Source organism: Hyla sarda, chromosome 10 (assembly GCF_029499605.1).
Source record: "Hyla sarda isolate aHylSar1 chromosome 10, aHylSar1.hap1, whole genome shotgun sequence".
Taxonomy (NCBI): domain Eukaryota; kingdom Metazoa; phylum Chordata; class Amphibia; order Anura; family Hylidae; genus Hyla; species Hyla sarda.
In genome coordinates this window covers 22,519,350-22,547,235 of record NC_079198.1, presented here as the reverse complement: position 1 = coordinate 22,547,235, position 27,886 = coordinate 22,519,350, and the positions used below count along the sequence as shown (strand labels likewise).

Sequence of the window (27,886 nt, the reverse complement as noted above, 5' to 3'; positions counted from 1 at the left end):
ACAGTGACAACTCAGGACGACGCCACCGGAGCCAGATGTAGAGTGGACCCCGGGAACAGGTAATTATAAAACCGGGGATGGGGGAGGCAATGGGGCCAGGGCGGTGGCAGGGTGCAACGCGGCACGGCAGTAGGGGTCGCGGTGTGGCGGCGGTCGCGGTGATAGGACTCAGGACCCCCGGACAGGCAGGGGGAGAGAAGCGGGTGGCGGCAGCAGTCTATGGCACCGCAAAAGCCACTGCAGTTCATTGATTTAAAGCGCCCGCTTTAAATCAATGCTCTGCAGCGGTGTGTGGGAGGGGGGGTATATAGCAGATCACTTATACTGGAATAGCGGTATAAGTTATCGGCTATCGGCCCTAACCTCCACAGATTATCGGTATCGGCCCTACTACTGTATGTATTGGCACATGTGAGACAGCTGGAAACAGTGTTGCTATATTAAGCTATCTTTAGCAGGGGCAGTGTTACATACATGAAAGGTTACGGTTATTAAAGGGGTTACCCAGGAATAAAAAAAACTATATAAATAAAAACTTCATTTCTTTTAAAGACTGATCAATCTGTTTCCACTTCGGGTGTGGTACTACAACTTTGCTCCATTCAATTCAATGGAACTGAGCTGCAGAACCACAACAAACTTGGAGACAGACCGGGAGCAGACTTTGAAAGAAATTAACTTTCAATTCCTGGTTAAACCCTAATGACAAAAATAATTTTAAAAAAATGATTTTTTTTTACAAATTCCTTTAAGATCATACATTGCCTACAGCAGTGTCTGCGAACCAGTTTGCCTCCAGCTGATACAAAACTACAACTCCCAGCATGCCCAGACAGCCAAAGGCTGGGAGTTGTGGTCTGGCAACAGCTGAGGCCCCCTGGCCTACAGGGTAGCTGCCTCCAACAGGTGGCACTAGAGAGAAAGCTCATCTGTTTGGAGTGGAGTTACTATGCATAGTAGTAACAGTTAGAGGGACTGATCTGCTCGATTCATAGTGAGGTAAGTCCTCACCACCTGTATACACTGCAGTTTAAAGCGGTGTTCAGTTATATAAATTCATTTCCACAGCATAAAATCTGCAGTGTACATGTGAACATACCCTAAAGCATTCCTGAAATGCATCAGGAAGAGGGCCGATTCCCTCTCATCACAGATGGCATTGCTAATCTGCTACAGGTCTGACCTCTGATGGTCAGTGTGAGGGGCAAGCTGGGCGCTCCCGTACCCCGGCCGGATCAGCCCGTGACTCCCATTTACTTTAATGACCCGACCGGAGTCAAACGGTGACTCCAGTCGACTCAGTTTTGACCCGTATGCGGTTTCCTGACCGGATCTAAAACCGGAACCGGAAGTAATGACAAACAACCTCACTCCATTTTGTAGGCAAGGTCATCTGACTTTTAACACTGCAGCACCTGTATAAAAAAGCATTTAAAATATTGACTCAAAAGGGCACAGAAGTTTCTAAATAAATTTTATTTGACCACAGAACAAGTACAGTTCCTTGCTTAGTAGAAGGTGTTTGGTCTCTTGGTGGTAAAGCGGGGCCTGTGCTGGCGACGCAGAACTCTGTGTGGCAGAGGGAACTTGATCTTGGAGTCCTAAAAAGATTCATAGAAGAGGAAGAAAAATAAATAAATAAATAAAAACACACGTTAGTCTTTACAATACCATCTACAGACTGATCAGTCAGGTCAAAAGGCTGAAAACCTAGGGTAGTGTTTCCCAACCTGGGCACCTCCAGCTGTTGCAAAACTACAACTCCCAGCATGCCCGGACAGCCAAAGGCTGTCCGGGCATGCTGGGAGTTGTAGTTTTGCAACAGCTGGAGGCGCCCAGGTTGGGAAACACTGGAGAAATCACCAATGTTAAAATGAAGCAGCAAAAATTAAGCTCCAGGAGATAGTTTGAAGCTCCTCTAGTAATTCTGGTAAGCACTACAGTACGATACTTACGTGGAACTGCTTGATGGCGGGTCTGCGACACTTGTTGGCAGCTATTACCTCAACCTTCATAATCTGAATGGAATGGGCACGAGCACGATGGCGGGCACCCATATCACGGTCTACAAGATGGAGAGAAATGTTCATCTAAACAGGTCCTGACACCATATTATTGGTTACTTGTCATTTTGTATATTACCATCTAGCCAAGTCACTATGGACAGATATTACTCTGTATACTTACAGCACTGGGTCACTGCAGCAGCGGTAGTCAGGTCTCTGTACTCGCGGTACATGTTGTGTGTTCCACTACGGGAATCATAACGCAGCCAGATGCCAAAGTTCTTCACCTTTAGAGGAGACTTCTCAAAAACCTGCAACCATCAATACGAAACAGTGTTAGGAGGGCGAAGGTTACTATTATAGGGGAGAATGTGTATACCAGGTTAAAATATTTTTGTTTTCTAAAGCCCTGTAGAAATTATGACTTTTCTATGGGCTTGTCCGTTATGCAATCCGCTGTAAAAAAGGATCCCACTGATGTCAAAGTGAGAAAATTTAAATTATAAATATATATATTTTTTTATATTTATTTCGTTTTTATCATCATCAGAGATGAGCGAACTTACAGTAAATTCGATTCATCACGAACTTCTCGGCTCGGCAGTTGATGACTTTTCCTGCATAAATTAGTTCAGCTTTCAGGTGCTCCGGTGGGCTGGAAAAGGTGGATACAGTCCTAGGAAAGAGTCTCCTGGGACTGTATCCACCTTTTCCAGCCCACGGGAGCACCTGAAAGCTGAACTAATTTATGCAGGGAAAGTCATCAACTGCCGAGCCGAGAAGTTCATGACGAATCGAATTTTCTGTAAGTTCGTTCATCTCTAATCATCATTTATTGATGTCAAAGGGAGAAAATTAATAATAATGAAGTAATATACACATTTGTTATATTTATTTATTTTATATTTATTTTTTTATACAGTCCTTTGTCACCCGTTTGCTTCCTATTCAGTTTTTTGGTAGGAGAAAAGGTGGCATGCAGTATTTTTTTCAGTCAAAAACTGATCTAATAAATTGAACATGGGAAACTGATGAGCCTTTAATGACATCCGTTTTTACTTCTGAGCATGCTCAGAACAAAATATACGATTTTTTTTGTTTATTAACTGAAAAGTTATGGATCCGAACGGATAACAACTGTTTACTTCAGTTTGTTAAAAGAAAGGTCGTAAATTTAATAGCGGGAGAAAAGCGGGATGATAGACACCGGCCGTGTGAACCTAACCTATGTTATCAACCAAAAGTTACTTGATTTTTCCGGCTGCACAAAGTTTAGCTATTGCTTTTTTAAAGGACAACTGTAGTGGTATACTTCTATATGCCCGTACCCGGGCCTCAAAAAAACTCATACATACCTTCGTACGAGCCCCCGTTGGACCGGCACAGGCCTCACTGTCCGGCAGTGCTGACCTCATTCAACTTCCTGGGGACATCGCTGCGGCCGGTGATACGGCGACGGCTCTGCGGCGTCCTCGTCCCCAGGAAGTGGAATGACGTCAGCACTGCCGGACCGTGAGGCCTGTGCCGGTCCAACGGGGGCTCGTAGGAAGGTATGTATGAGTTTATTTTGTTTGTTTTTGAGGCCCGGGCATATAGTAAAAGTGTACCACTACAGTTGTCATTTAAGGCACCGCTCCCCTAATCTGTGGCTATTTAGGTCTTTCAAAACTACAACTCCCAGCATGACCAGACAGCCTTTGATTGTCTAGCCATGATGAGAGTTGTAGAGTCACTGGTTGGGGAATACAGCATAATCATAACCTCTATCATCCACGCAGATCTCAGCCAGTAACAACTTAGACTTCAGAGCTGGTCTCAGGTCTCACTTATAGAATGGTAGGGTTGGAGACCATAAACCTGTGCCACCATCTTTAACGCAGAGCCTGCATTATGGATACGGGGGCAGTTTTAAAAAAGGGGCCTTGTTCTAGTTATCGGTGGCATTAGATTTGGCATCTGATATGCTGCCAAAGGCCTAGACTGTACCCAGGGATGTCACCACTGCTTGGTTTTCAAAGGGGGGAAATCTGCAGGTTTATGCCCAGTTGGGAGCAGTAGTGATCACCTCTAAGGCTATGTCCACATGGAAATGCCATTCCAGACAGCGGAGTGCCAGCAGAACATGCCAGCACTAGGATCGCTAAGAAATGCGCCGATAGGGGGGTACGTTTTTTGTACAAAAAATACTTAGAGGCTAAGGGTGGGTTCACACCACGTTTTTGCAATCCAGTTCCTGTGTCCCTTTTTTTTTGAAGGAAAAGCATCGCTAAAAACTGTACATGCCGGATTCCGGTTAAAAACCGTATTATAATAAAAAACGGATATATACGGTTGTAGGCAAATTTACACTAAAAAACACTCCCAGATAGAAGATTCTAGAAGCTGGTGGATCTTTCGGAGCCAACTGCGCATGTGCAGATTCGTAAACCGTATTGCGAAAACCGGATGTAACCGTAAGTGTATCTGGTTGAATACGGTTCTAATAGACCACCATTATATAAAAAACTGATACGGTTTAAATACGGACGTTGCCTCCCCGCCTCTCCCACAGAACTACATGGAGGCATGTCGGCCGTGATGTCATACTGCGGCAGGCACTCCTCCTGCACAGGAGAGCCGTGGCCCCATACAGGAGATAGCGGGGGGGGGGGGGGGGTCCCAGCAGCTGGACCCCCGCGATCAGACTTATCCCCCATCCTGTGGATAGGGGATAAGTTGTCGTTTGCTGCAGATGTCCTAAGGCATACACACGGCAAAGAAGGTTTATTCAAACGTATTACATCTTTTAGAAGCTTGTTGATTTATTTTCTTCAGACTATGGGTTATCCAGATCTTTATTCCATATAAAGCATATAAGCGTTTGTTATGGGTTCTCTCTCTCTCTATTCTCAATAAGAAGCTTTTACTTCTACAAGTTCATAGGCAGGAAAGTGTGAACTAATGTAGAACCTTCAGTTTCACTTTCACAAGCACTTCAGCTCCTGAAAGGCGACAAGGTACAACCTTACTCTGGGCACACGAGACAAGATTACTACATGGTAAAGCGGTAATCTTTGGGTTATGTGTGCCTTATGGGGGGGGGGTCCTACCACAGGGACACCACCTGATCACAAAAAACACAGATCCTTGCAGAAGCGACCACATTCGTCCGGACTGTTGAAGATAGGAGGAGGACAGCACTTGTCCCTAGCAGTCCCATAAGGAGTGAATGGGGTAGCAGCCAAGCATGAACTGCAGGGGAACAAGCGTCTTGTGATCACTGTGGTTCCCAGCAGTCAGTGCTCTACAGATGTGCTAGCTATTACCTAATTTGAATAGTTGACAAGTTCTAATCATGGGATATCCCCTTTAAAAAAGGTACCTTTCGTTAAAAAAAAAAAAAAAAAAAAAAAAGATTGATGAAGAATAATTTTCCAATTGCACGTTATTAAAAAAAAAATATGCTTCTCTCCATTTAATTTTCCACTTTGAAAAAAGGACCACTAGAGGTCTCCCTACCAGTCCGGGCAGCAAGCCTTTTTATAGACTGACTCATGCTGGAGTCCTAAATCTAAGACTGCAGCCGGGACACAAACAAGCTCAGCGCTGCTCCCTGCCTGTCAGACAGGCAGGAGCCAGCACGGTGCTCATAGCACAGCAGGACATACTCCTGACTGCCTTGCCCTCCATTTTACTATACGAGTCTGATCTTTCTGCATATGCAGTTGTAAACAGAGAAGATTCAGAGCTGCCAGCTGAGCTTGTCTGTATCCTGGCTGCAGTCAGATATAGGACTCCAGCACGAGTCCGAAATCTATAAAGGGGATTGTGGCCAGGACTAGTAGGGAGACCTCTAGTGGTCATTTTTCAAACTGGAAAATAAAATAGAAAGCAGCATATTTTTTAACAACATGCAATTGGAAAGTTATTCTGCATACATTAATCTAGAATTTTTTTTTTTATGAAAAGGTACCCTTTAACCCCTTAAGGACTCAGGGTTTTTCCGTTTTTTCCTCCTTACCTTTTAAAAATCATAACCCTTTCAATTTTCCACCTAAAAATCCATATTATGGCTTATTTTTTGCGTCGCCAATTCTACTTTGCAATGACATTAGTCATTTTGCCCAAAAATACACGGCGAAACGGAAAAAAAAAAAATCATTGTGCGACAAAATCGAAAAAAAAACTCCATTTTGTAACTTTTGGGGGCTTTCGTTTCTACGCAGTGCATACTTTGGTAAAAATTACACCTTATTATTCTGTAGGTCCATACGGTTAAAATGATCCCCTACTTATATAGGTTTGATTTTGTCGCACTTCTGGAAAAAATCATAACTACATGCAGGAAAATTTATACGTTTAAAAATGTCATCTTCTGACCCCTATAACTTTTTTATTTTTCCACGTTTGGGGTGGTATGAGGACTCATTTTTTGCGCCGTGATCTGAAGTTTTTATTGGTATGATTTTTGTTTTGATCGGACTTTTTGATCACTTTTTAATGGTATAAAAAGTGACCAAAAATACGCTTTTTTGGACTTTGGAATTTTTTTGAGCGTACGCCATTGACCGTACGGCTTACTTAATGATATATTTTTATAGTTCGGACATTTACGCACGCGGCGATACCACATATGTTTATTTATTTTTTTTTTTTTATGGGAAAAGGGGGGTGATTCAAACTTTTATTAGGGAAGGGGTTAAATGACCTTTATTAACACTTTTTTTTTTGCAGTGTTATAGGTCCCATAAGGACCTATAACACTGCACACACTGATCTCTAATGCTGATCACTGGTGTGTATTAACACGCCTGTGATCAGTGTTATCGGCGCTTGACTGCTCCTGCCTGGATCTCAGGCACGGAGCAGTCATTCGTCGATTGGACACCGGGGAGGCAGGTAAGAGTCCTCCCGGTGTCCGATCAGCTGCGGCGGTCCCGAACAGACCGCGGCGGTCCTGAACAGCCCGACTGAGCAGCCGGGTCACTCACTTTCGAAGCGGCGGTCAGCTTTGACCGCCGCTTCTAAAGGGTTAATACCGCACATCGCCGCGATCGGCGATGTGTGGTATTAGCCGCGGGTCCCGGCCGTTGATTAGCGCCGGGACCGACGCGATATGATGCGGGATCGCGGCGCGATCCCGCTTCATATCGCGGGAGCCGGCGCAGGACGTAAATATACGTCCTGCGTCGTAAGTCATCAACTGCCGAGCCGAGAAGTTTGTGACGAATCAAATTTACTGTAAGTTCGCTCATCTCTATTCGCGAATATTCGTCCATATATTTGCTAAATATCGCAAATTTGAATATGGCCTATGCCGCTCATCACTATTTACGAGGACCGGCTCCCTCTACCCACTGACTGGCAGCTGTCTGGCTTTTGTGTATAGGCGAACAGTCTGAGCCGCAGGCGGTCAGGCTCCTAAATAGAAGGATGGCCACAGCACTGAACAGAATGACGAATTCATTGCAGGCACTAGTTGATCCAGTCGTCAGGGAACCGTAAATCTAGTGACTGATCCCCTCTAATCTTTAGTGTCAGACACTGAAAACTTACTTGGCCACAGTACACGATCTCTCCAGACGCCTTCTTCATCTTCTTCAGCTGAGATACAAAGTACCAGAACCGAGACTTTGCCACCACATGGTTGGTAGCGAAGATTCTCATACGATAGAGAGGTGGAGCTGGCACCTTGGCTGTGGGCAGACTGCGCCCAATCACCTTGTACTCTCTTAGCTAAAAAGAGAAGAAAAAAAAAAAAAAAGTAATATAAACTTTATACGGAAAATAAAGAATGCCTGAAAAAAAAATACCGTATTTATCGTGGTATACCACGCACCGGCCTATAACACGCACCCTCATTTTACCAAGGAAATTTGGGTAAAAAAAGTTTTTACCCAAATATCCATGATAAAATGAGGGTGCGTGTGTGCGCGTGTATACCCCGATATACCCCCCAGGAAAGGCAGGGGGAGAGAGGCCGTCGCTGCCCGCTTCTCTCCCCCTGCCTTTCCTGGGGTCTAGAGCGCTGCTGTCGGCCCTTTTCACCCCCTGGTTATCGGCGCCGCTGCCCGTTCTGTCCCCCTGACTATCGGTGCCGGCGCCGATAGCCAGGGGGAGAGAAGCGGCGCCGACAGCCAGGGGGAGAGAAGGCGCCGCTGCCCCGTTGCCTCCCCCCATCCCCGGTGGCATAATTATCTGAGTCGGGTCCGCGCTGCTCCAGGCCTCAGTCGTGCGTCCCTGGCGACATTGCTATGCGCTGAACGGCGCATGACGTCAGAGCGCCGCGCCGTGCATAGCAACAACGCTGGGGACGCACGACGGAGGCCTGGAGCAGCGCGGACCCGACTCAGGTAATTATGCCACCGGGGATGGGGGGAGGCAACGGGGCAGTGGCGCCGGCAATGTGTGCACCTGCCCCTTCTCTCCCCCTGGCTGTCGGCGCCGCTTCTCTCCCCCTGGCTATCGGCGCCGGCACCAATAGTCAGGGGGACAGAACGGGCAGCGGCGCCGATAACCAGGGGGTGAAAAGGGCCGACAGCAGCGCTCTAGACCCCAGGAAAGGCAGGGGGAGAGAAGCGGGCAGCGACGGCCTCTCTCCCCCTGCCTTTCCTGGGGGTGTATCGGGGTATACACGCGCACACACGCACCCTCATTTTATCATGGATATTTGGGTAAAAAACTTTTTTTACCCAAATATCCTTGGTAAAATGAGGGTGCGTGTTATAGGCCGGTGCGTGGTATACCCCGATAAATACGGTACTTCTATTAAAATCTTTACCCTTCCAGTACTTAATAGCAGCTGTTATGCTACAGAGGAAATTTTTCCTCTTCTTGAATTTCTTTTTTGTCTTGTCCACAGTGCTCTCTGCTGACACCTGATGCCCGTATGAGAAACTTTCCAGAGCAGGAGATTGCAAATCTCCATTGCAAACCTATGCTGCTCTGGACAGTTCGGGACACGGACAGAGGTGTCAGCAGAGAGCACTGTGGACAAGACAAAAAAAAAAAAAAAAGAATTTCCTCTGTAGCATACAGCTGCTATCAAGTACTGGAAGGTAAAAAATTTTTTTTATTTTTTTAATAGAAGTCATTTACAAATCTGTTTAACTTTCTGGCACCAAGTGATTTAAATAAAAAAGTAGTACCCCTTTAATTGCACTTTTAGTCCCCTCCAGGGTTGTGAGCTCCAACAGCATTAGAAGTAGTGCTGGGCGGTATACAGGTATGAACCGGATACCGTTTTTTCTCCCACGGTATGGATTTTTGCCCATACCGCTATACCGGTCAGGCCCCTCCCCCACCCTCCGAGTCAATAAAAAAAAAATTTAAACTTACCCGTAATGGGGTTGGTCCGGGCCATCCATCCTTCCTGTGGTGTCCAGCGGCATTCTGGGTGGAGGGTGAACCGGTCCGGGCTGTCCTTCTCCGGGGGGTCCTCTTCTCCACTCCGGGCAGGCTCCGGCCTAGTAACGCTGCATAGACGCCGCTGCGCAGTGACACACCTGACGTCATGGTGTAGCGGCGTCTATGCAGCGTTACTAGGCCGGAGCCTGCCCGGAGTGGAGAAGAGGACCCCCCGGAGAAGGACAGCCCGGACCGGTTCACCCTCCACCCAGAATGCCGCCGGACACTACAGGAAGGATGGATGGCCCGGACCACCCTCCCCGGACAGTCCCTGCAGCAACTGGGAAGGTTAGTCAGGGTTCTGGGATGGACAGGGGTCTGTATAATATACTATACCTACAGTAGGCCCTCCAGCTGTTGCAAAACTACAACTCCCAGCATGCCCGGACAGCCAACGGCTGCCCAGGCATGCTGGGAGTAGTAGTTTTGCAATAGCTGGAGGCACCCCTAGTTGGGAAACACTGACCTATACTATACACCGCTATATAGTCCAACATGCTGGGAGTTGTAGTTTTGCAACAGCTGGAGGCTGTAGGGTTGGTTGTTACATCTATTTAAAAGGGTACTCCACTGCCCCAGTGTTCAGATCATTTAGTTCTGCTACGTCACCTCAATGAAAGTCTCAATTTAAAAAAAAATAAAAATAGTGAAATACCGCGATACTCATTTTTGGTCATATCGCCAGCACTAATTAGAAGTACAACTCCCATCATTCCCATGCAGTCAAGCTGTCAGGGCATGCTGCAATTTGTATTGTCGCGTCAACTACAGCAGCATTTCCCAACCAGTGTGCCTCCAGCTGTTGCAAAACTACAACTCCCAGCATGCCCGGACAGCCTTTGGCTGTCCGGGCATGCTGGGAGTTGTAGTTTTGCAACAGCTGGAGGCACACTGGTTGGGAAACACTGAACTAGACAGCCACATGGAGACCCCACACAGAGAACTCAACCACTTACAATCCATAGCGGTAATGTACTGTGTGCGCCATCAGCACCAGTGTGAACAGTCCCCAAGTCTTAAGATTTGTCGGACCCTGTAGTTCACTTCCAGGGGCACATCAGCCCAAGAAAGGCGACAAGGTCCTGTCACTATGTGCACAGCAGACAAGACCACCGAGGAGGCAGCACAATGGTCTTTGGGTTTTGTGTGCAGTGTAAGTTATTTTCTTTGGATAAGACAGCATTCACACGTATGTTGCGTTTCACATGCGTTTGTTGCGTTTTCAATATTCATATTGACGGCTGATCTCATTGGGAGACACGGGATGTCATAGGAAGCTATATCAGTGTGAACACAGCCATTAGATGCGACAGCGTTACCGCACGTGGTAATCCCAGAACGATCACATCGCACGAGGCTGCGGTTTGTCACTACCGTGCGCTCACAATTCACACTGATCACCAGCCCCCCACCACTACAGCCGCATGGCTGAGCTGCAGCCGCCATCATGTAGGCCGCATGGATGAAAAAAACTGCTTAAAAACGCAACAAGGCCGCGGCCGTCACATGCGGCTCTTCCTCTGTAAGTTATGGAGACGTCACACGGCGACCCAGCTCGCTACAGCCATCCCCGACACCCGGTATCCCGCGGAATCCTCACCGTGCCGGACGCCTTCATGCTGCCTCGATGCCTGCCGCCGACGGAAAGGAAGTACCAGGGCCTGCACCGCGATACGTCACCCCGCTATCCTGCCCGGATTGGTCAACCGAGACACGTGACAACCTGTACGTCACCCGCGCCTAGCTGTCTGAGCATGCGCAGTGTACCGAGGTGTACTCACCCAGGCTTCGGCTGCGTAGTGCGCATGCGCGGGATACCGCGGGTTTTCGCTAGCAGTCTGAACATGGGCAAAGGAGAGCTGGACGGAGGAGTGTGCGTACACTTTCAATGCTGCTAACCCTAGCTTCGGCCGCTCGGTGGGGCTCTGTCCACCCACGGTCACTACAGGTACTTGGTTTACATACAACAGTGTTTCCCAACTAGGGTGACTCCAGATGTTGCAAAACTACAACTCCCAGCATGCCTGCTTAACCAAAGTCTGTCCAGGCATGCTGGGAATTGTAGTTTTGTAACACCTGGAGGCACCCTGGTTGGGAAACACTGACATACAACATACACCTGAATTTATTTATATATATATATATATATATATATATATATTTATATATATATATATATTTATATTTATGGAGAACATGTGTGCAATGGTCTAAAAACAGTGTTTGCAAAACTACAACTCCCAGCATGCCCGGACAGCCTTTGGCTGTCCGGGCATGCTGGGAGTTGTAGTTCTGCAACAGCTGGAGACAAACTGGTTGGGAAACACTCATCTAGAACATTGCTCCCCATCCTGAGTCTCTCCAGCTGTTTATAACTACAACGCCCCGCATGCTCCGACAGCCTAGCATGCTGGGAGTTGTAGTTTTGCAACAGTTTGAAGCGCACTGGTTAGGAAACACTGCTTTAGATCATTGTTCTCCAACCTGTGGCTCTCCAGCTGTTTCAAACTACAACTCTCATCATGCCCTGACAACTTGAGATGCTGGGAGTTGTAGTTTTAGCCACAGGTTGGAGGAACTTTGTACTACAACAATATCTCGAAATTAATGTGTATGTAACTAATCTGATGACATTTAAAGGGGTACTCCGGTGGAAAACATTTTTTTTTTAATCAACTGGTGCCAGAAAGTTAAACAGATTTGTAAATGACTTCTATTAAAACATCTTTATCCTTCCAGTACTTTTTAGCAGCTGTATGCTACAGAGGAAATTCTTTTTGAATTTCTTTTTTTGTCTTGTCCACAGTGCTCTCTGCTGACACCTGATGCCCGTATCAGGAACTTTCCAGAGCAGGAGAAAATCATCATAGCAAACCTATGCTGCTCTGGACAGTTCCTGACATGGACAGAGGTGTCAGCAGAGAGCACTGTGGACAATTCAAAAATAAAAGAATTTCCTCTGTAGCATACAGCTGCTAATAGGTACTGGAAGGGTAAAGATTTTTTTAATAGGAGTCCTTTACAAATCTGTTTAACTTTCTGGCACTAGTTCATTTAAAAGAGAAAAAAAAGTTTTCCACTGGAGTACCCCTTTAACTTCAAGCTTGTGTGCGGAGGCGCAGCGTGTAATGCAGAATGCTCTCAGGCCATGCTGGGAGTTGTAGTGCCATCTTGGGCTCTCTGTGATTACCTTTATCTTTCAGGCTGCAGCATGCTCCCCACCCCGCTGTACTCCCATGTTTGCCAAGGAGCCTTTACTGAAGTCTATGACCCGGCTGAGGACACTTTCCTTCTGATTGATGCCTTGGAGAAGGAGGCGGAGGAGCTGAAATCTGGGTAATTCTATATTATAATCACCCAATAATGTTACTATAAGCCCGGACTTGTGCCGGTAATAACCACCAATCTTATAGATCGGTGCTTGTTTATGGGCTAAAGGGGGTACTCTGGAGAAGAAAAAAATCTTTTCAAATCTGGTACCAGAAAGTTTTACAGATTTGTAAATAACATCTATAAAATAAAAAATAAAATCTTAATCCTTTCAGTACTTATTAGCTGCTGTATGCTCCAGAGGAAGTTGTGTAGTTATTTCCAGTCTGACCACAGTGCTCTCTGCTGCCACTTCTGTCTATCTCAGGAACTGTCTAGAGCAGAATAGTTTTGCAATGGAAATTTGCTCCTGCTCCAGACAGTTCCTGACATGGACAGAGGTGGCAGCAGAGAGCACTGTGGTAAGAACTACACAATTTCCTGTGGAGTATAACGCAGCTAATAAGTACTGGAAGGATTAAGATTTTTATATAGAAGTAATATAAATGCCCGAACAACATGTAACGGCTGTCTGGCCATGCTGGGAGTTGAAGTTTTGCAAAATCTGGAGGGCCACCAGTTTGAGACCCCTGCTTTAGGGTAAGGAGTTATTGATCAATGAAGTGATATAAAAACTGTTAGGAATTACATAGGCAATCATATGGAGCTGGCAGTGCCCATTTAATGGTAAACTTGGCCAATGTTGGTGAGCCCAGTGCTATCATAACTATTACTTTTCTGCTTCTTTTTCAGAGTTGAGATATGCCTAGAAATTGGCTGTGGATCCGGGGTGGTAACGGCATTTGTGGCGTCGCTTATTGGACCTAAAGCTTGGTACCTGTAAGTGTATTTTCCCTCTTTTTCAGTAAATAAACAATGAACAGAAGTGAAAGATTAGGTCCAGGGCCATAAAAGAGGTTGTACCCGGACAGGGAGAGGTCATAGACGGGACTGCCTGCTATAAACCAACCTAAACTTGTGCCGCATATCTATCATGCCAGTGGCTGTATGAGAGACTACATGACATACCAACAAGAGATGGCAGCGTCCCTGGCACAGTCAGCTACTTGTTGGGGATTCTGCCCTCTGAAGATGTTTCCTGTGATGAGACAATTTCTTTGTACCGTATATACTCGAGTACCGTATATACTCGAGTATAAGCCGAGGCCCCTAATTTTACCCCAAAAACCCAGGAAAAGTCATTGACTCGACTATAAGCCTAGGGTGAGAAATAAACATCCCCCCATGTAATCATCCAGACCCCCGTCATCATCCCCCCTATTCATCATCCAGACCCCCGTCATCATCCAGACCCCCGTCATCATCCAGACCCCCGTCATCATCCAGACCCCCGTCATCATCCCCCCCCTTCATCATCACCACCTGTCAATCCCTTCATCAGTGGTCTTCAACCTGCGGACCTTCAGATGTTTCAAAACTACAACGCCCAGCATGCCCGGACAGCCATCAGCTGTCCGGGCATGCTGGGAGTTGTAGTTTTGAAACCTCTGGAGGTCCGCAGATTGAAGACTACTGCAGCCTTCATCATCATCCAGCCCCCCCCCCTCCCCTTTTGTTTTGTACTCACCTCCCCTCGGCGGGAATTTAGGGTGAGCTGGTCCGGGCCATCTATGCTGCAGGGACCGTCCGGTGGGGAGGATTAGTCGTTGCAGGCTGTCCATTTTCACCGGGGGGGTCTCTTCTTCGGGCCTGGACTAGTGACGTTGCCTTGACGACGACGCACAGGGACGTTGCGCATGTACGTTCCTGTGCGTCGTCGTCAAGGCAACGTCTCTACTCCGGGGCCGGGCCCGAAGCGCGTAGAAGATGCCCCCCCCCGGTGAAAATGGACAGCCTGCAATGACTAACCCTCCCCACCGGATGGTCCCTGCAGCATAGATGGCCCGGAACAGCTCACCCTAACTTCCCGCTGAGGGGAGGTGAGTACAAAACAAAATGGGGGGGGGCTGGATGATGACGAAGGCCGCCGCAGTGGGCTTCAACCTGCGGACCTCCAGAGGTTTCAAAACTACAACACCCAGCATGCCCGGACAGCCGATGGCTGTCCGGGCTTGCTGGGAATTGTGGTTTTGCAACATCTGGAGGTCCGCAGGTTGAAGACCACTGATGAAGGGATTGACATGCGGAGAGTTCACTCGAGTATAAGCCGAGGGGGAGCGTTTTCAGCACGAAAAATCGTGCTGAAAAACTCGGCTTGTACTCGAGTATATACGGTAGCTAACATTGAGGTATTTCTTTAAAGGGGGACTCTGACGAAAAACATATTATACCCAATCCAAAGGATAGGGGATGAGATGTCTGATTGCGGTCTCCGGTGCGGCACCCCAGTCATCTGTGCTGGATGATTGGCGACTACATCCGCCACACCCCCTATCCTTTGAATAGGGGATGAGATGTTTTCGGCAGAGTACCCCCTTTTAGGGTCTATTCACACGTACAGTATTCTGCACAGATTTGATGCACAGGATTTCAAGCTGTGTTCAGTCATTCAGTTTACCTTGAAATCTGCAGCAGAAAATCCTCATTAAATCTGCGCAGAATACTGTACGTGTGATTAGACAATTAAAGGGAATCTGTCATCAGTATCACCCACACTAACCTATTAGTATTGGCTTGTAGTGAGGGGGACACAGGTGGAAATGATACTTACTGTTACCGGAGGCTTGTGGCATCACGGCCGCACCCAGCTCGTGACGTCACGGCCACACCTCCTCAATGCAATTCTATGGGAGGAGAGGAGGTCATGCCCCCTTCCATAGACTTGCATTGAGGGGACATGGTTGTGACGTCACAAGTGGGGGCGTGACCGTGACATCACGAGCCTCCGCCCCGCAACGCCAGTCATCTGGCACTGAGCGAAGTTCACTCCGTGCACCGGATGTCTGGGCTGCCGCAGCTGGCATTGCAGGGGTCCCCAGCGGCGGGACCCAAGCGATCAGACATCTTATCCCCCATCCTTTGCATAGGGAATAAGATGTCTAGGGACGGAGTACCCCTTTAAGGTGTATGAAGACCTTCAGAGCGTCTGCTGCTCATATTTATTCAGATGCCGATTCTTACGCGTGGGCGTTACGAAATACTCTACCATCTTATACAGTTGTTAGACGGATTTTCAGAAGCCAGACCCACGAGAACTGATTGGTGAAATAGCTTAATTTTAGATGCATCACATGAAGTAGAAATTGCAACACATTTGCTGATTAATTGACCAATTGATACATTTTGGAGCAGCTACAAAGTCCTAGGTGCAATCTTTATGTATGCAGCATGGTTGAACTAGGTAACCAAAAATCTACACAATTTTAGTATTTTTCTGATTCTGATTTTAGATGTACAGATATCAATCCTATCGCAGCTTTATGCACAATGGAGACCGCACGGGTCAACTCGGTGCACGTGGACGTGATTGTTACTGACTTGGTAAGCAAGCACCTATGCATTGATACATTGTAAAATCTAAAAAGTGTGTATTTTTGCACTTGAAAAGGGACATTGTTTTCACAGAATTTGAGCTGTCATGACTAGAGATGAGCGAACTTACAGTAAATTCGATTCGTCACGAACTTCTCGGCTCGGCAGTTGATGACTTATCCTGCATAAATTAGTTCAGCTTTCAGGTGCTTCCGTGGGCTGGAAAAGGTGGATACAGTCCTAGGAGACTCTTTCCTAGGACTGTATCCACCTTTTCCAGCCCACCGGTGCACCGGAAAGCTGAACTAATTTATGCAGGATAAGTCATCAACTGCTGAGCCGAGAAGTTCGTGACGAATCGAATTTACTGTAAGTTCGCTCATCTCTAGTCATGACCAAGGCAATAATGAGATTCCTAATCCATAGACTTCTATTGTACAGTGCCCCTAGTGGGCAACAGAACAATGTGAACAACTGTAAATCAGTGTTTCCCAACCAGTGTGCCTCCAGCTGTTGCCCAACTTCAACTCCCAGCATACTCTTTTGCAGCTTGTAGTTTTGCAACAGCTGGAGGCACACTGGTTGGGAAACACTGCTGTAGACCTTTAGAATACTGTAGGGTTCTTTAAGGGTATGTTCACACTACGTCATTTAAACTGAATCTCCGTTCGCAGAATTCCGCGCTAATTACTCAGTGCGAACCTACCCTAATAGTCATTGCAGCAGACAACAGATAATATACAGTCGTCCCTCAAGTTACAATATTAATTGGTTCCAGGACGACCATTGTATGTTGAGACCATAACTCTATGGAAACCTGGTAATTGGTTTTGAAGCCCCCCCAAAATGTCATCCGAAAATGGAAAAATAGTGAGGATTAAAAAAAATAAAGTAGATAACTAATATAGATAAAGCAAATCCTTACATATAGAAGTAAGAAAGATCTGCTGGGAGCTGTAATCACTGTCTGTGTCAGTGTTTCCCATCCAGGGTGCCTCCAGCTGTTGCAAAACTACAACTCCCAGCATGCCTGGACAGCCAAAGGCTGTCCAGGCATGCTGGGAGTTGTAGTTTTGCAACAGCTGGGGGCACCCTGGTTGGGAAAGACTGGTCTATATAGGGGACAGGAGCTTCTTCACGGTCCTGTACAGTACACGCAAAATGGAGCCGCCCTTACTTAGTGTCCAAAGGAGCAGCTAACCTTGGCACAGGTAAAGAGTAGTACAGAATATGCAATACCTCCCTGTACTATAGGGGGCACTACCAGACAGTCAGTGCATGCACTTCAGTAGTACAGGTGTAAATGTCCATTCTGATTGGTCAGTTCTTTCAGCCATTGATACGTTTCGCAGATCTGGACTGTCTGTAGCATTGTATGTTGAGTCTGGTTTCAAGTTACAATGGTCCAGAAAAGACCATCGTATGTTGAAACTATTGTATGTTGAGGCCATTGTAAGTTGAGGGATCACTGTATAGTATTTTGCTATTATATAAACTATTTGAGGTTTCTTATAGTTTTATAAAGCAGATTTTATTTTATTTTGCCCTAGATAGAATATTTGCAAATGGTGCGGGACGTGTTTTTCTTGAAGGGTTTCGTTTTTAATGGGTGTACCCTGCAGTTAGAGTATGGTCACAAGGTTGGTTTTGGATGCTTTTTTCTTTTAAGGAGTTTTCTTTTTCAAGCTCCCATTGATTTCAATGTAACCACTTCCAAACAGAATTGCTCTAAAAAAGTACCATGCCACTTCCTATTTATTATGTTTTGCTATAAAAATTACAAACGCAAATAAAAAAAATTGCTGATCCCTATAACTATATATATTTTTTCTTTTATGGAGCAATATAAGGGTAATTTTTGCTCTGTGATTTCTAATATTTGTGAATTCAACTAGAGCAAAAAACAGACATGGTCTCACATCCACAACATGCACCTTGATCTAAGGCTTCTCAGCAACATTTATTAAACTAACAGGTTATTAGTGTACTTTATGATTATAAAGTACAAGCCCACTCGCCACGTCACAGCCACCTGTAAGTAGTGGGTCCCTAACATCCCTGGCATAAAATGGCGCAGCACTGAGTGGCGGCCCCAACACCAGTGCCCACAGGGGGAACGACCCACCGGCAGAGCAGCCCCAATGCCACTCAAACCAGTCCCTGGGCCGCACCTCCCCACAGACACAGCGCCAGGGCAGCAATGGATGCCGCCCCGCACCACACCAGTGTGAACAGATGTGAAAGGCTCACTTACCATGTGCTCCCAGCCAGAGACTGGGAGGCTTCCAGAAATTTCTAATATTTATTGGTACTATTTTGAGGTAGCTGGGACTTTTTGATCATGTTTGGTTGTTGTTGTTTTTGTCTTTTTAACCCCTTAAGGACTGAGGGCATACCCGTAGGCCCGTGGGAATTTCGGTGCTAGCCGGTCGGTGGACCGGACCGGGATGCCTGCTGAAATCATTCAGCAGGCATCCCGGCACATCGCTGAGGGGGGTCCTGAGACAATTCAGACTGGTGATCTGCGGCGATTCCGGGTCATACGGGTCTCCGGTGACCCAGAAAATTAGGGGGATCGGGGCTGTCCAAGACACCCACGATCCCCCTGAAAGGATAGGAGTGAGGTGGCGCCCCTCCTATCCCTGCTATTGGTCGGTAAGAAGCAACCGACCAATAGCAGATGGGGGGGGGGGTGTTAAAGTTCGGTTCTCCCGCTCTGCCCACCCACTGTAGTACGGGCAGAATGGGAGAACCGGCGGGGAACGATACCGGAGGTCACTTACCAGCGGCGATCGGCAATGACGTGCGGCTCCCTGGTGCGGCGATCCTACGGAAGCCGGTGAGTTGTTGCCTAGCAACATCTGGTGGGCTACAGTTTGGAGACCACTATACAATGGTCTCTAAACTGTAGCCCTACAGATGTTGCAAAACTACAACTCCCAGCATGGCAAGACAGCTGTTTGCTGTTTAGTTGCGTACCTCCAGCTGTTGTATAACTAAATCTTGTAGTTTTGCAACAGCTGGAGGCACACTGGTTGGAAAATACTGAGTTGGGTAACAGAACCTAACAGAAGGTTTTCCAACCAGTGTGCCTCCAGCTGTTGCAAAAGTACAACTCCCAGCATGCATGGTCTGTCAGTGCATGCTGGGAGTTGTAGTTTTGCAACCGCTGGCGGTTTGCCCCCCCATGTGAATGCACAGGGTACATTCACACAGGCGGGGGTTTACAGTGAGTTTCCTGCTTCAAGTTTGAGCTGCGGAAAATTTGCTGCTGCAGCTCAAACTCCTAGCGGGAAACTCACCGCAAACCCCCGCCTGTGTGAATGTACCCTAAAAACACTACACTACACTAACACATAATAAAGGGTAAAACTGAACATGTACACCCCCTTCCCCCTCAATAAAAATGAAAAATGTACGGCAGTGTTTCCAAAACGGAGCCTCCAGCTGTTGCAAAATAGCAACTCCCAGCATTTCCGGACAGCCACTGACTGTCCAGGCATGCTGGGAGTTGAGCAACAGCTGGAGGCACCCTGTTTGGGAATCACTGGCGTAGAAAACCCCTATGTCCACCCCTATGCAATCCCTAATTTAGTCCTCAAATGCGTATGGCGCTCTCTCACTTCGGAGCTCTGTCGTATTTCAAGGAAACAGTTTAGGGTCACATATGGGGTATTTCCGTACTCGGGAGCAATTGGGTTACAAATTTTGAATATGAAATTATGAAAAGGAAAAGTTGGGGTCTACCCTAACATTCTGGTGTTGCCCCATACTTTTTATTTTCACAAGAGGTAAAAGGAAAAACAGACCCCCAAAATTTGTAACACAATTTCTCCTGAGTACGGAAATACCTTATATGTGGGCGTAAAATGCTCTGCGGGCGCACAACAAGGCTCAGGAGTGAGAGCGCACAATGTACATTTGAGGCCTAAATTGGTGATTTGCACAGGGGTTACTGATTTTACAGCGGTTCTGACAGAAGCGCAAAAAAATTTATACCCACGTGTGATCCCATTTTGGAAACTACACCCCTCACGGAACGTAACAAGGGGTATAGTGAGCCTTAACATCCCACAAGTGTTGAATGAAGAAAATACATTTTTTTAAACTAAAATGCTGGAGTTACCCTAAATTTTTCATTTTCATAAAGGAATATAGGGGAAAAAAAGCCCCCCAAAATATGTAACCCCATTTCTCTTGAGTAAAGCTGCTTTCACACTATAAAATTCATCCTTTTAAAAGTTGCGTTTGATGTTCCGTTATGAAAACCCTGAAAATTGGCCATTAAACATCCGTTCGAAAATCCCATTATAGTCTATGAGATTTTTACATTATCCGTTATAGTCCGTTATTAATAACGGACGTTATTTTGTGACGGAAGAATGAACGGAAGAAATGGTGCATGCACTATTTCTTCCGTCACAAAATAACATCCGTTATTAATTACGGACTATAACGGATTAAAACGGATAATCTAAAAATCCCATAGACTATAATGGGATTTTCTAACGGACGTATGGGATTTTCTAACAGATGTTTAATGGCCAATTTTCAGGGTTTTCATAACGGAACATCAACCGGATCTTTAAAACGGATGAATTTTATAGTGTGAAAGCAGCCTAACAACATACCCCATGTGTGGATATAAAGTGCTCGGCGGGCGAACTACAATGCTCAGAAGAGAAGGAGCGCCATTGGGCTTTTGGAGAGAGAATTTGTTCGGAATTGAAGGCCACGTGTGTTTACAAAGCCACCCTGGTGCCAGAACAATGGACCCCATTTTGGAAACTAAACCCCTCACAGAATGTAATAAGGGGTACAATGAGCATTTACACCCCTCATTTGCACAGCCCACTGTTCCAAAGATCTATCAAACGCCAGTGGGGTGTAAATGCTCACTGCACCCCTTATTACATTCTCTGAGGGGTTTAGTTTCCAAAATGGTGTCACATGTGGGTGTCCACTGTTCTGGCACCATGGGGGGCTTTGTAAATGCTCATGGTTAAATTTTTATTTATTTTTTTCCGGGGAGGTAAAGCGACAAGAATAAAGCAATTATGGGAAAATTATATATTTTAACCCCTTGAGGACATAGCCCATTTTTTTTATATAAATATTTTTATTTTCATACTTGTTTTAATACAAGAATTTAAAACAAGAATTTAGATGCCGTCATCGGCATTGATCTCGGCATCTAAAGGGATAAATGACTGACAGTGGCGGGATCGACCTGGGGTAGACCTGGAAGCCCACACTAGGCACCTGACTGCCATGACAAAACCACCCTGCAAACAGAAGAGCCCACCTTATCTAACCACCTAGATATTGTGGTTGCTATTGGTTGCATCTAAGGTTTTAAAAATCTGGGATTGGAGTTATCTCTGATCCCAGCCAGTGACTGTGTTAGCTGTAGTTAAAGGGGTACTCCACTGGAAAAAATTATTTTTTTTAAATCAACTGGTGCCAGAAAGTTAAACAGGTTTGTAAATGACTTCTATTAATAAAATCTTAACCCTTCCAGTACTTATCAGCTGCTGTTATGATCCACAGGAAGTTACTTTGAATTTCTTTTCTGTCTGACCACAGTGCTCTCTGCTGACACCTCTGTCCATGTCAGGAACTGTCCAGAGCAGGAGAAAATCCCCATAGAAAACCTATCCTGCTATGCTATGGACAGAGTTGTCAGCAGAGAGCACTGTGGTCAGGCAGAAAGGAAATTCATAAAGAAAATAACTTCCTGTGGAGCATACAGCAGCTGATAAGTACTGGAAGGATTAAGATTTTTTTTAATAGAAGTAAATTTCAAATCTGTTTAAAGGGGTTATCCAGGAAAAAACTTTTTTTTTTTTATAGATCAACTGGCTCCAGAAAGTTGAACAGATTTGTAAATTACTTCTATTAAAAAAAATCTTAATCCTTTCAGTATTTATGAGCTGATGAAATTGAGTTGTTCTTTTCTGTCTAAGTGCTCTCTGATGACACGTGTCTCGGGAACCGCCCAGTTTAGAAGCAAATCCCCATAGCAAACCTCTTCTACTCTGTGCAGTTCCCGAGACAAGCAGAGATGTCAGCAGAGAGCACCGTTGCCAGACAGAAAACAACAACTCAACTTCAGCAGCTGATAATTATTGAAAGGATTAAGATTTTTTAATAGAAGTAATTTACAAATCTGTTTAACTTTCTGGAGCCAGTTGATATATATAAAAAGTTTTTTTCCTGGATAACCCCTCTTTAACTTTCTGGCTCCAGTTGATTTAAAAAAAATAAATGTTTTCCAGTGGAGTACCCCTTTAACACCTGGCACCTGCAGTGTATGGAGCAGGCTCACCCTAATGCTGCCATGATATACATGTAGTTTTTTTTATTTTATTTTTTTATTATAATATTAATAAGTTGTTCCATATGGCAAATGGCAATTCAGCCCAGTGCTCACTGTAGAGACGTGTTAAATAGACAGTAATGTTCATAATATGTGTTCCTATTGCAGGTCGAAGGATTACTTCCACGATTACAAGGACAAGTTGACCTTATTCTCTTTAACCCTCCTTATGTGGTGACCCCTTCAGAAGAGGTGTGTATGTGCCAAATACTAATACATGGAACATGTTGTATATTCCACTATGCACTGCATGGTATTGTTGGTTACCTGGTACATCCAATGCTGACGGTTCCTTCTAAGGTAACAAAAGTGTCAGACAGATCTGATTTAAAAATAGGATTTTATTTTCTAGGTAGGAAGTAATGGAATCGAGGCAGCCTGGGCTGGAGGTAAAAATGGTCGTGAAGTTATAGACAGATTCCTTCCTGTGGTTCCCAAACTCCTGTCTATGAAAGGCTTGTTATACTTACTTGTCCTGAAAGAGAACGACCCAGGTGAGATGTTTTGCTTAAAGGGGTATTCCGGGTTTATACATCTCATCCCCTATCCAAAGGATAAGGGATAAGATGTTCCCGCCGCTGGGGACCCCCGCGATCTGCATGCAGCCCCCCGGCATTCTGTGTCGGGCGCTGCTTCCGAGACGGGGACGTGACGTCACTGTCACGCACCCTAGTGATGTCACGTCACACCCCCCTCCATTCATGTCTATGGGAGGGGGCGTGACGGCCGTCACGCCCCCTCCCATAGACATGAATGGAGGGGGCGTGGCGTGACGTCACGTCCCCGTCTCAGAGGCAGCGCCCAGCACAGAATGCCGGAATACCCTTTTAAAGGGGTACTCCGGTGGAAAACGTTTTTTTTAATTTTTTTTTTATCAACTAGTACCAGAAAGTTAAGCAGATTTGTAAATTACTTCTATTTAAAAAACATTAATCCTTCCAGTACTTTTTAGCTGCTGAATACTACAGAGGAAATTATTTTCTTTTTGGAACACAGAGCTCTCTGCTGGCATCATGACCACAGTGCTCTCTGCTGACATCACGAGCACAGTGCTCTCTGCTGACATCTCTGTCCATTTTAGGAACTGTCCAGAGCAGAATATGTTTTTTTATGGGGATTTTCTCCTACTCTGGACAGTTCTTAAAATGGACAGAGATGTCAGCAGAGAGAACTGTGCTCGTGATGTCAGCAGAGAGCTCTGTGTTCCAAAAACAAAATAATTTCCTCTGTAGTATTCGGCAGCTAATAAGTACTGGAAGGATTAAGATTTTTTAATAGAAGTCATTTACAAATCTGTTTAACTTTCTGGCACCAGTTGATTAAAAAAAAAAAAAAAAAAGTTTTCCACCGGAGTACCCCTTTAACGTCATCCTGCTGTAGGCCTTTATTCTATGGCCTATTACTTTATTACATGCTGCACTTGTCACATCTTAGTGTTATACTTACATAGGCTGTTACTGCTTTCAGATGACATCCTGGCAAAAATGAATATATACGGATTACGGGGATCCAAGGTGCTTTCTAGACAAGCGGGAAGAGAACATCTTATGGTTTTAAAATTCTGGAGACCTACAGACTGACACGGAATGTAGTGACTTCCGAGTATCCTCTAAGAGGAATGTATTTAATTGGCTGCTTGATTTTACCTGAACTTTTAGGTAACTTCAGGATAAGCCGTCCTTGTCTGTACATGAGGATCAGCACTATTTCTGTCCATTATAGAACATGTATGGTATTTTTCATCCGTTTTCTCCTATGCAGGTTTCATCTCTAGTTTTTAGCTAGTGGGTGTAGACTAGATGGGATGATGTCTCCCATACACTGCTTACACATAGAAGAGATTGTGCTTTCATGTATATCCCTGTAGCACACGCTGAAAAGCAACAGTCATATGGAGGACTTTATAGAGAAATTCTGAGCAGTGAAAGCTGTGATTCAAGGGGAGAGCTTGCTTTAGCCTGTCCTTGTGTGTCTCTCCCCTTCTCTCCTCTCCATAGACTTCCACAGGCAGCTGTTACCTGATACTTTAGTGAGCTCATTAATTGTAAGACATGTTTTTTAGTGAATAATGGGGTCATGGAAAGTAGCCTGAGAAGTGGAGAAAGAGGCATTTTGCATATATACCGTATTTTTCGCCGTATAAGACGCACTTTTTCTTAAAAAGTCGGTGCGTCTTATACGGCGAATACACCCCTATCGCGGCGGTCCCTGCGGCCATCAACGGCCGGGACCCGCGACTAATACAGGACATCACTGATCGTGGTGATGCCCTGTATTAACCCTTCAGACGCGGCGATCAAAGCTGACCGCCGTGTCTGAAGGGAAAGTGACACTAACCCGGCTGGTCAGTCGGGCTGTTCGGGACCGCCGCGATTTCACCGCGGCGGTCCCGAACAGCCCGACTGAATAGCCGGGTTAGTGCTTACAGGACACCGGGAGGGACCTTACCTGCCTCCTCGATGTCTTCTCCGTTCAGGGATCCCCTGTATGGCCGGCGCTCTCCTTCCTCGTCATCACGTTGTCGCATACGTGAGTCGGCGTGCGTAACGACGTGATGGCGGCGACGGAGAGCGAGGATACCCGGCCGGCAGCAGAGACTTTCCGGGGACACGGCGACAGCGATAGAGCGACATCCAGGGCAGCGGTGACGGGTCTGGAGCGGCGGGGACACGTGAGTATTACCTCCTATACCAGTGGTCTTCAATCTGCGGACCTCCAGATGTTGCAAAACTACAACTCCCAGCATGCCCGGACAGCCAACGGCTGTCCGGGCATGCTGGGAGTTGTAGTTTTGCAACATCTGGAGGTCCGCAGGTTGAAGACCACTATTGGGTTTAAAATCTAAAATTTTTTAGATTTTGCACCTAAAAATAGGGTGCGTCTTATACGCCGGTGCGTCCTATAGGGCGAAAAATACGGTATGTAGATATAGAGATTGCTATTGATATATGAAAAGTTGTCTTTGAAAGATTTCAGCTGTCATCTTTTACGTGTAGCTGATATAGCTGATCCTTTGCATCTTTGTGTGCTTTTTTAATATCACATGAACAATATATGAAGGTGCATTTTGTTAAAGGGGTTGTCTGACGGAATTAAACATTTTCCAGTAATTGGGATTGTGGGACGTGCCCATATACCCTTGTAACCTGGGAATAAAAAACTTGGGCAACCCCATGAATGTGATATGCAGACATGGACATTAAAGGGGTATTCCATTTAAAAAAAATTGGAAGGATTAAGATTTTTTAATAGAAGTAATTTACAAATCTGTTTAACTTTATGGAGCCAGTTCATATGAAAAAAAATATATATTTTTTCATGGAATACTCCTTTAACCATGCAGGAGTCTGGTTGGTTTGTCCTACTTTTAGTCGAGCTTATTTAATATTTTTTTATTTTATTCAAGCAAGAATAAAGTTGTTGTCTATAACAAGCATAAAAAATAAAAAGATTAATTTATAGATTTTGCTAAATAAAAGAAATCCATTAATTATCCTGCAATAACCCCATCCCCCAGGGGGCCCCCTGCGGGCTGCTCAGTGGCAGATCAGGGGGAGGGGGGGGGGTCCCTGTGTCCCGACATCAGGATGTCCCGGTTACTGTTCTGCGGCCCCGTGTTAACTTAAAAAATGCAGGGGCCGCCGAGAGGTAGCGCACGCAGGGGCGTCACTGACGTTCTGTGCGTGCACCCATAGGAACGGAGGAGCGGAGCATCGAGGAGGAGGACGTGCGTTGGCCAGCATGGTAAGTTACCAGCGGCACATCATCTTCGGTGCTCTGACCACCTCTCCTCCGGTCCCGGGACCTACTGCTATGGTTTATAGGCCATAGCAGTAGATCATGACCCCTGACCGGAGGAGCGGTGGATGGAGCACTGAAGTGAGGCAGTACACAGACATACAGCCTCCAGCCATACACTGTATATGGCTAAAGGCTGTATCTCTGTGGGGGAACTATACTGCACCTAATGTGGGGGGGACCTATACTACCAGCCTAATGTGGGGGGACTATGCTGCCAACCTAATGTGGGAGAACTACAACCTAATGTGGAGGGACTGTGCTGCCAACCTAATGTGGGAGAACTACAACCTAATGTGGGGGAACTTTGCTGCCAACCTAATGTGGGGGAACTATACAAAAATATAAAATTTTACTATTCTGAACTCTTATTTTTCTGTATATGAGAATTAGAGATGAGCGAACTTACAGTAAATTCGATTCGTCACGAACTTCTCGGCTCGGCAGTTGATGACTTTTCCTGAGTAAATAAGTTCAGCTTTCCGGTGCTCCCGTGGGCTGGAAAAGGTGGATACAGTCCTAGGAAAGAGTCTCCAGAGTCTTGCCCAGGGTCAAGCTAAGCCTAAATCCGGCCCTGATAACCCCCTTGAGGACATGTGACATTCATTTTCGTCGCTGTTGCCTGGTCCTTAGCGCACAGCGATGTACATGCATGTTGTATTGTACAGAGAGTCTATGAAGTGAGCGCTGAAGCTACATAGATGTGAGTGCATAGAAGTGAGAAGAAAAAAAACACTATCATCGATCATGGTAATGTCTGTCATTAAAGGAGTACTCCGGAGCTAACCTTTTATGGGGGAGTTGGAGCATGAGGCAAAGTTATATAACATTCTAATATACTCACGTTTTCCATATGGTCTTCTTCCCGGTCTTCTCCTCGCTTTTCTCTCCGGCCGGAAGCTGGGTCTTTTGATGACGCTCGACCTGTATTTCTTCTTGATCCGCCGCCATCTTCGCCCGGTGACTCATCGCTCCCATGAGTCACTGCGGGCTGCACCGGCCTCCCCGCCCGGAGTCGGCTACTCCCCCCCAAAGTTAATTTATTTTGCGCATGCAAATAGCGTAGGGCTAACGCTAGGCTCCTATCGCTGCCTACGTTAGCCCTACGCTATTTGCGTAGTGCTGCGGCATTCTTGTGACGCCGCTAGTGCAGTGTTTCCCAACCAGGGTGCCTCCAGCTGTTGCGAAACTACAACTCCCAGCATGCCCGGACAGCCGAAGGCTGTCCGGGCATGCTGGGAGTTGTAGTTTTGCAACAGCTGGAGGCACCCTGGTTGGGAAACACTGCGCTAGTGGGTACATGAATCAGTGGGCTAGTGGGCACATGGATAGGTGGATCAGTGGGCTAGTGGGCACATTGATTAGTGGGCACATGGATGGGTGGATCAGTGGGCTAGTGGGCACATGGATCGGTGGATCAGTGAGCTAGTGGGCACATGGATGGGTGGGCTAGTGGGCACATGGATCAGTGGGCTAGTGGGTACATGGATGGGTGGATCAGTGGGCTAGTGGGCACATTGATCAGTAGGCTAGTGGGCACATGGATGGGTGGATCAGTGGGCTAGTGGGCACATGG

At 46.2% G+C, this 27,886-nt stretch overlaps 2 protein-coding genes and 2 non-coding genes across 7 annotated transcripts in view; 1 reads left to right on the top strand and 3 right to left on the bottom strand.

Moving 5' to 3' along the window:
* Positions 1 to 1,457: 1,457 nt before the first annotated feature.
* RPL18A (ribosomal protein L18a) lies at positions 1,458 to 11,147 on the bottom strand. Its single transcript, XM_056542816.1, has 5 exons — positions 10,993 to 11,147; positions 7,542 to 7,721; positions 2,188 to 2,317; positions 1,956 to 2,065; positions 1,458 to 1,601 (listed from the first exon to the last, which is right to left on the bottom strand). Exons 1-5 carry the CDS (start codon positions 11,008 to 11,010, stop codon positions 1,509 to 1,511), a joined length of 531 nt encoding a protein of 176 aa, XP_056398791.1. The 5' UTR covers positions 11,011 to 11,147; the 3' UTR covers positions 1,458 to 1,508.
* On the bottom strand, positions 4,945 to 5,077 carry LOC130294729 (small nucleolar RNA SNORA68). The gene has a single exon (XR_008848603.1). It is a non-coding gene; the product is annotated as a small nucleolar RNA SNORA68 (small nucleolar RNA).
* The window catches only part of N6AMT1 (N-6 adenine-specific DNA methyltransferase 1), a 44,827-nt gene continuing 27,221 nt past the window's right edge, over positions 10,281 to 27,886 (top strand). The window contains exons 1-7 of one of the 4 annotated variants that reach the window (XR_008848281.1): positions 10,281 to 10,914; positions 12,596 to 12,728; positions 13,455 to 13,541; positions 16,052 to 16,142; positions 22,621 to 22,704; positions 22,865 to 23,006; positions 23,980 to 24,170. Coding sequence is in view for 3 of the 4 variants with exons in the window: in XM_056542814.1 (XP_056398789.1) it covers positions 10,851 to 10,914; positions 12,596 to 12,728; positions 13,455 to 13,541; positions 16,052 to 16,142; positions 22,621 to 22,704; positions 22,865 to 23,006; positions 23,980 to 24,092 (714 nt within the window). In the remaining variant the exon portion in view is untranslated. Of the gene's footprint in view, positions 10,915 to 11,193; positions 11,341 to 12,595; positions 12,729 to 13,454; positions 13,542 to 16,051; positions 16,143 to 22,620; positions 22,705 to 22,864; positions 23,007 to 23,979; positions 24,812 to 27,886 lie in introns of those variants that run through there. The other 3 variants (XM_056542814.1, XM_056542813.1, XM_056542815.1) reach the window with 3 other exon arrangements.
* Positions 10,414 to 10,545, bottom strand: LOC130294730 (small nucleolar RNA SNORA68). Its single transcript, XR_008848604.1, has one exon. It is a non-coding gene; the product is annotated as a small nucleolar RNA SNORA68 (small nucleolar RNA).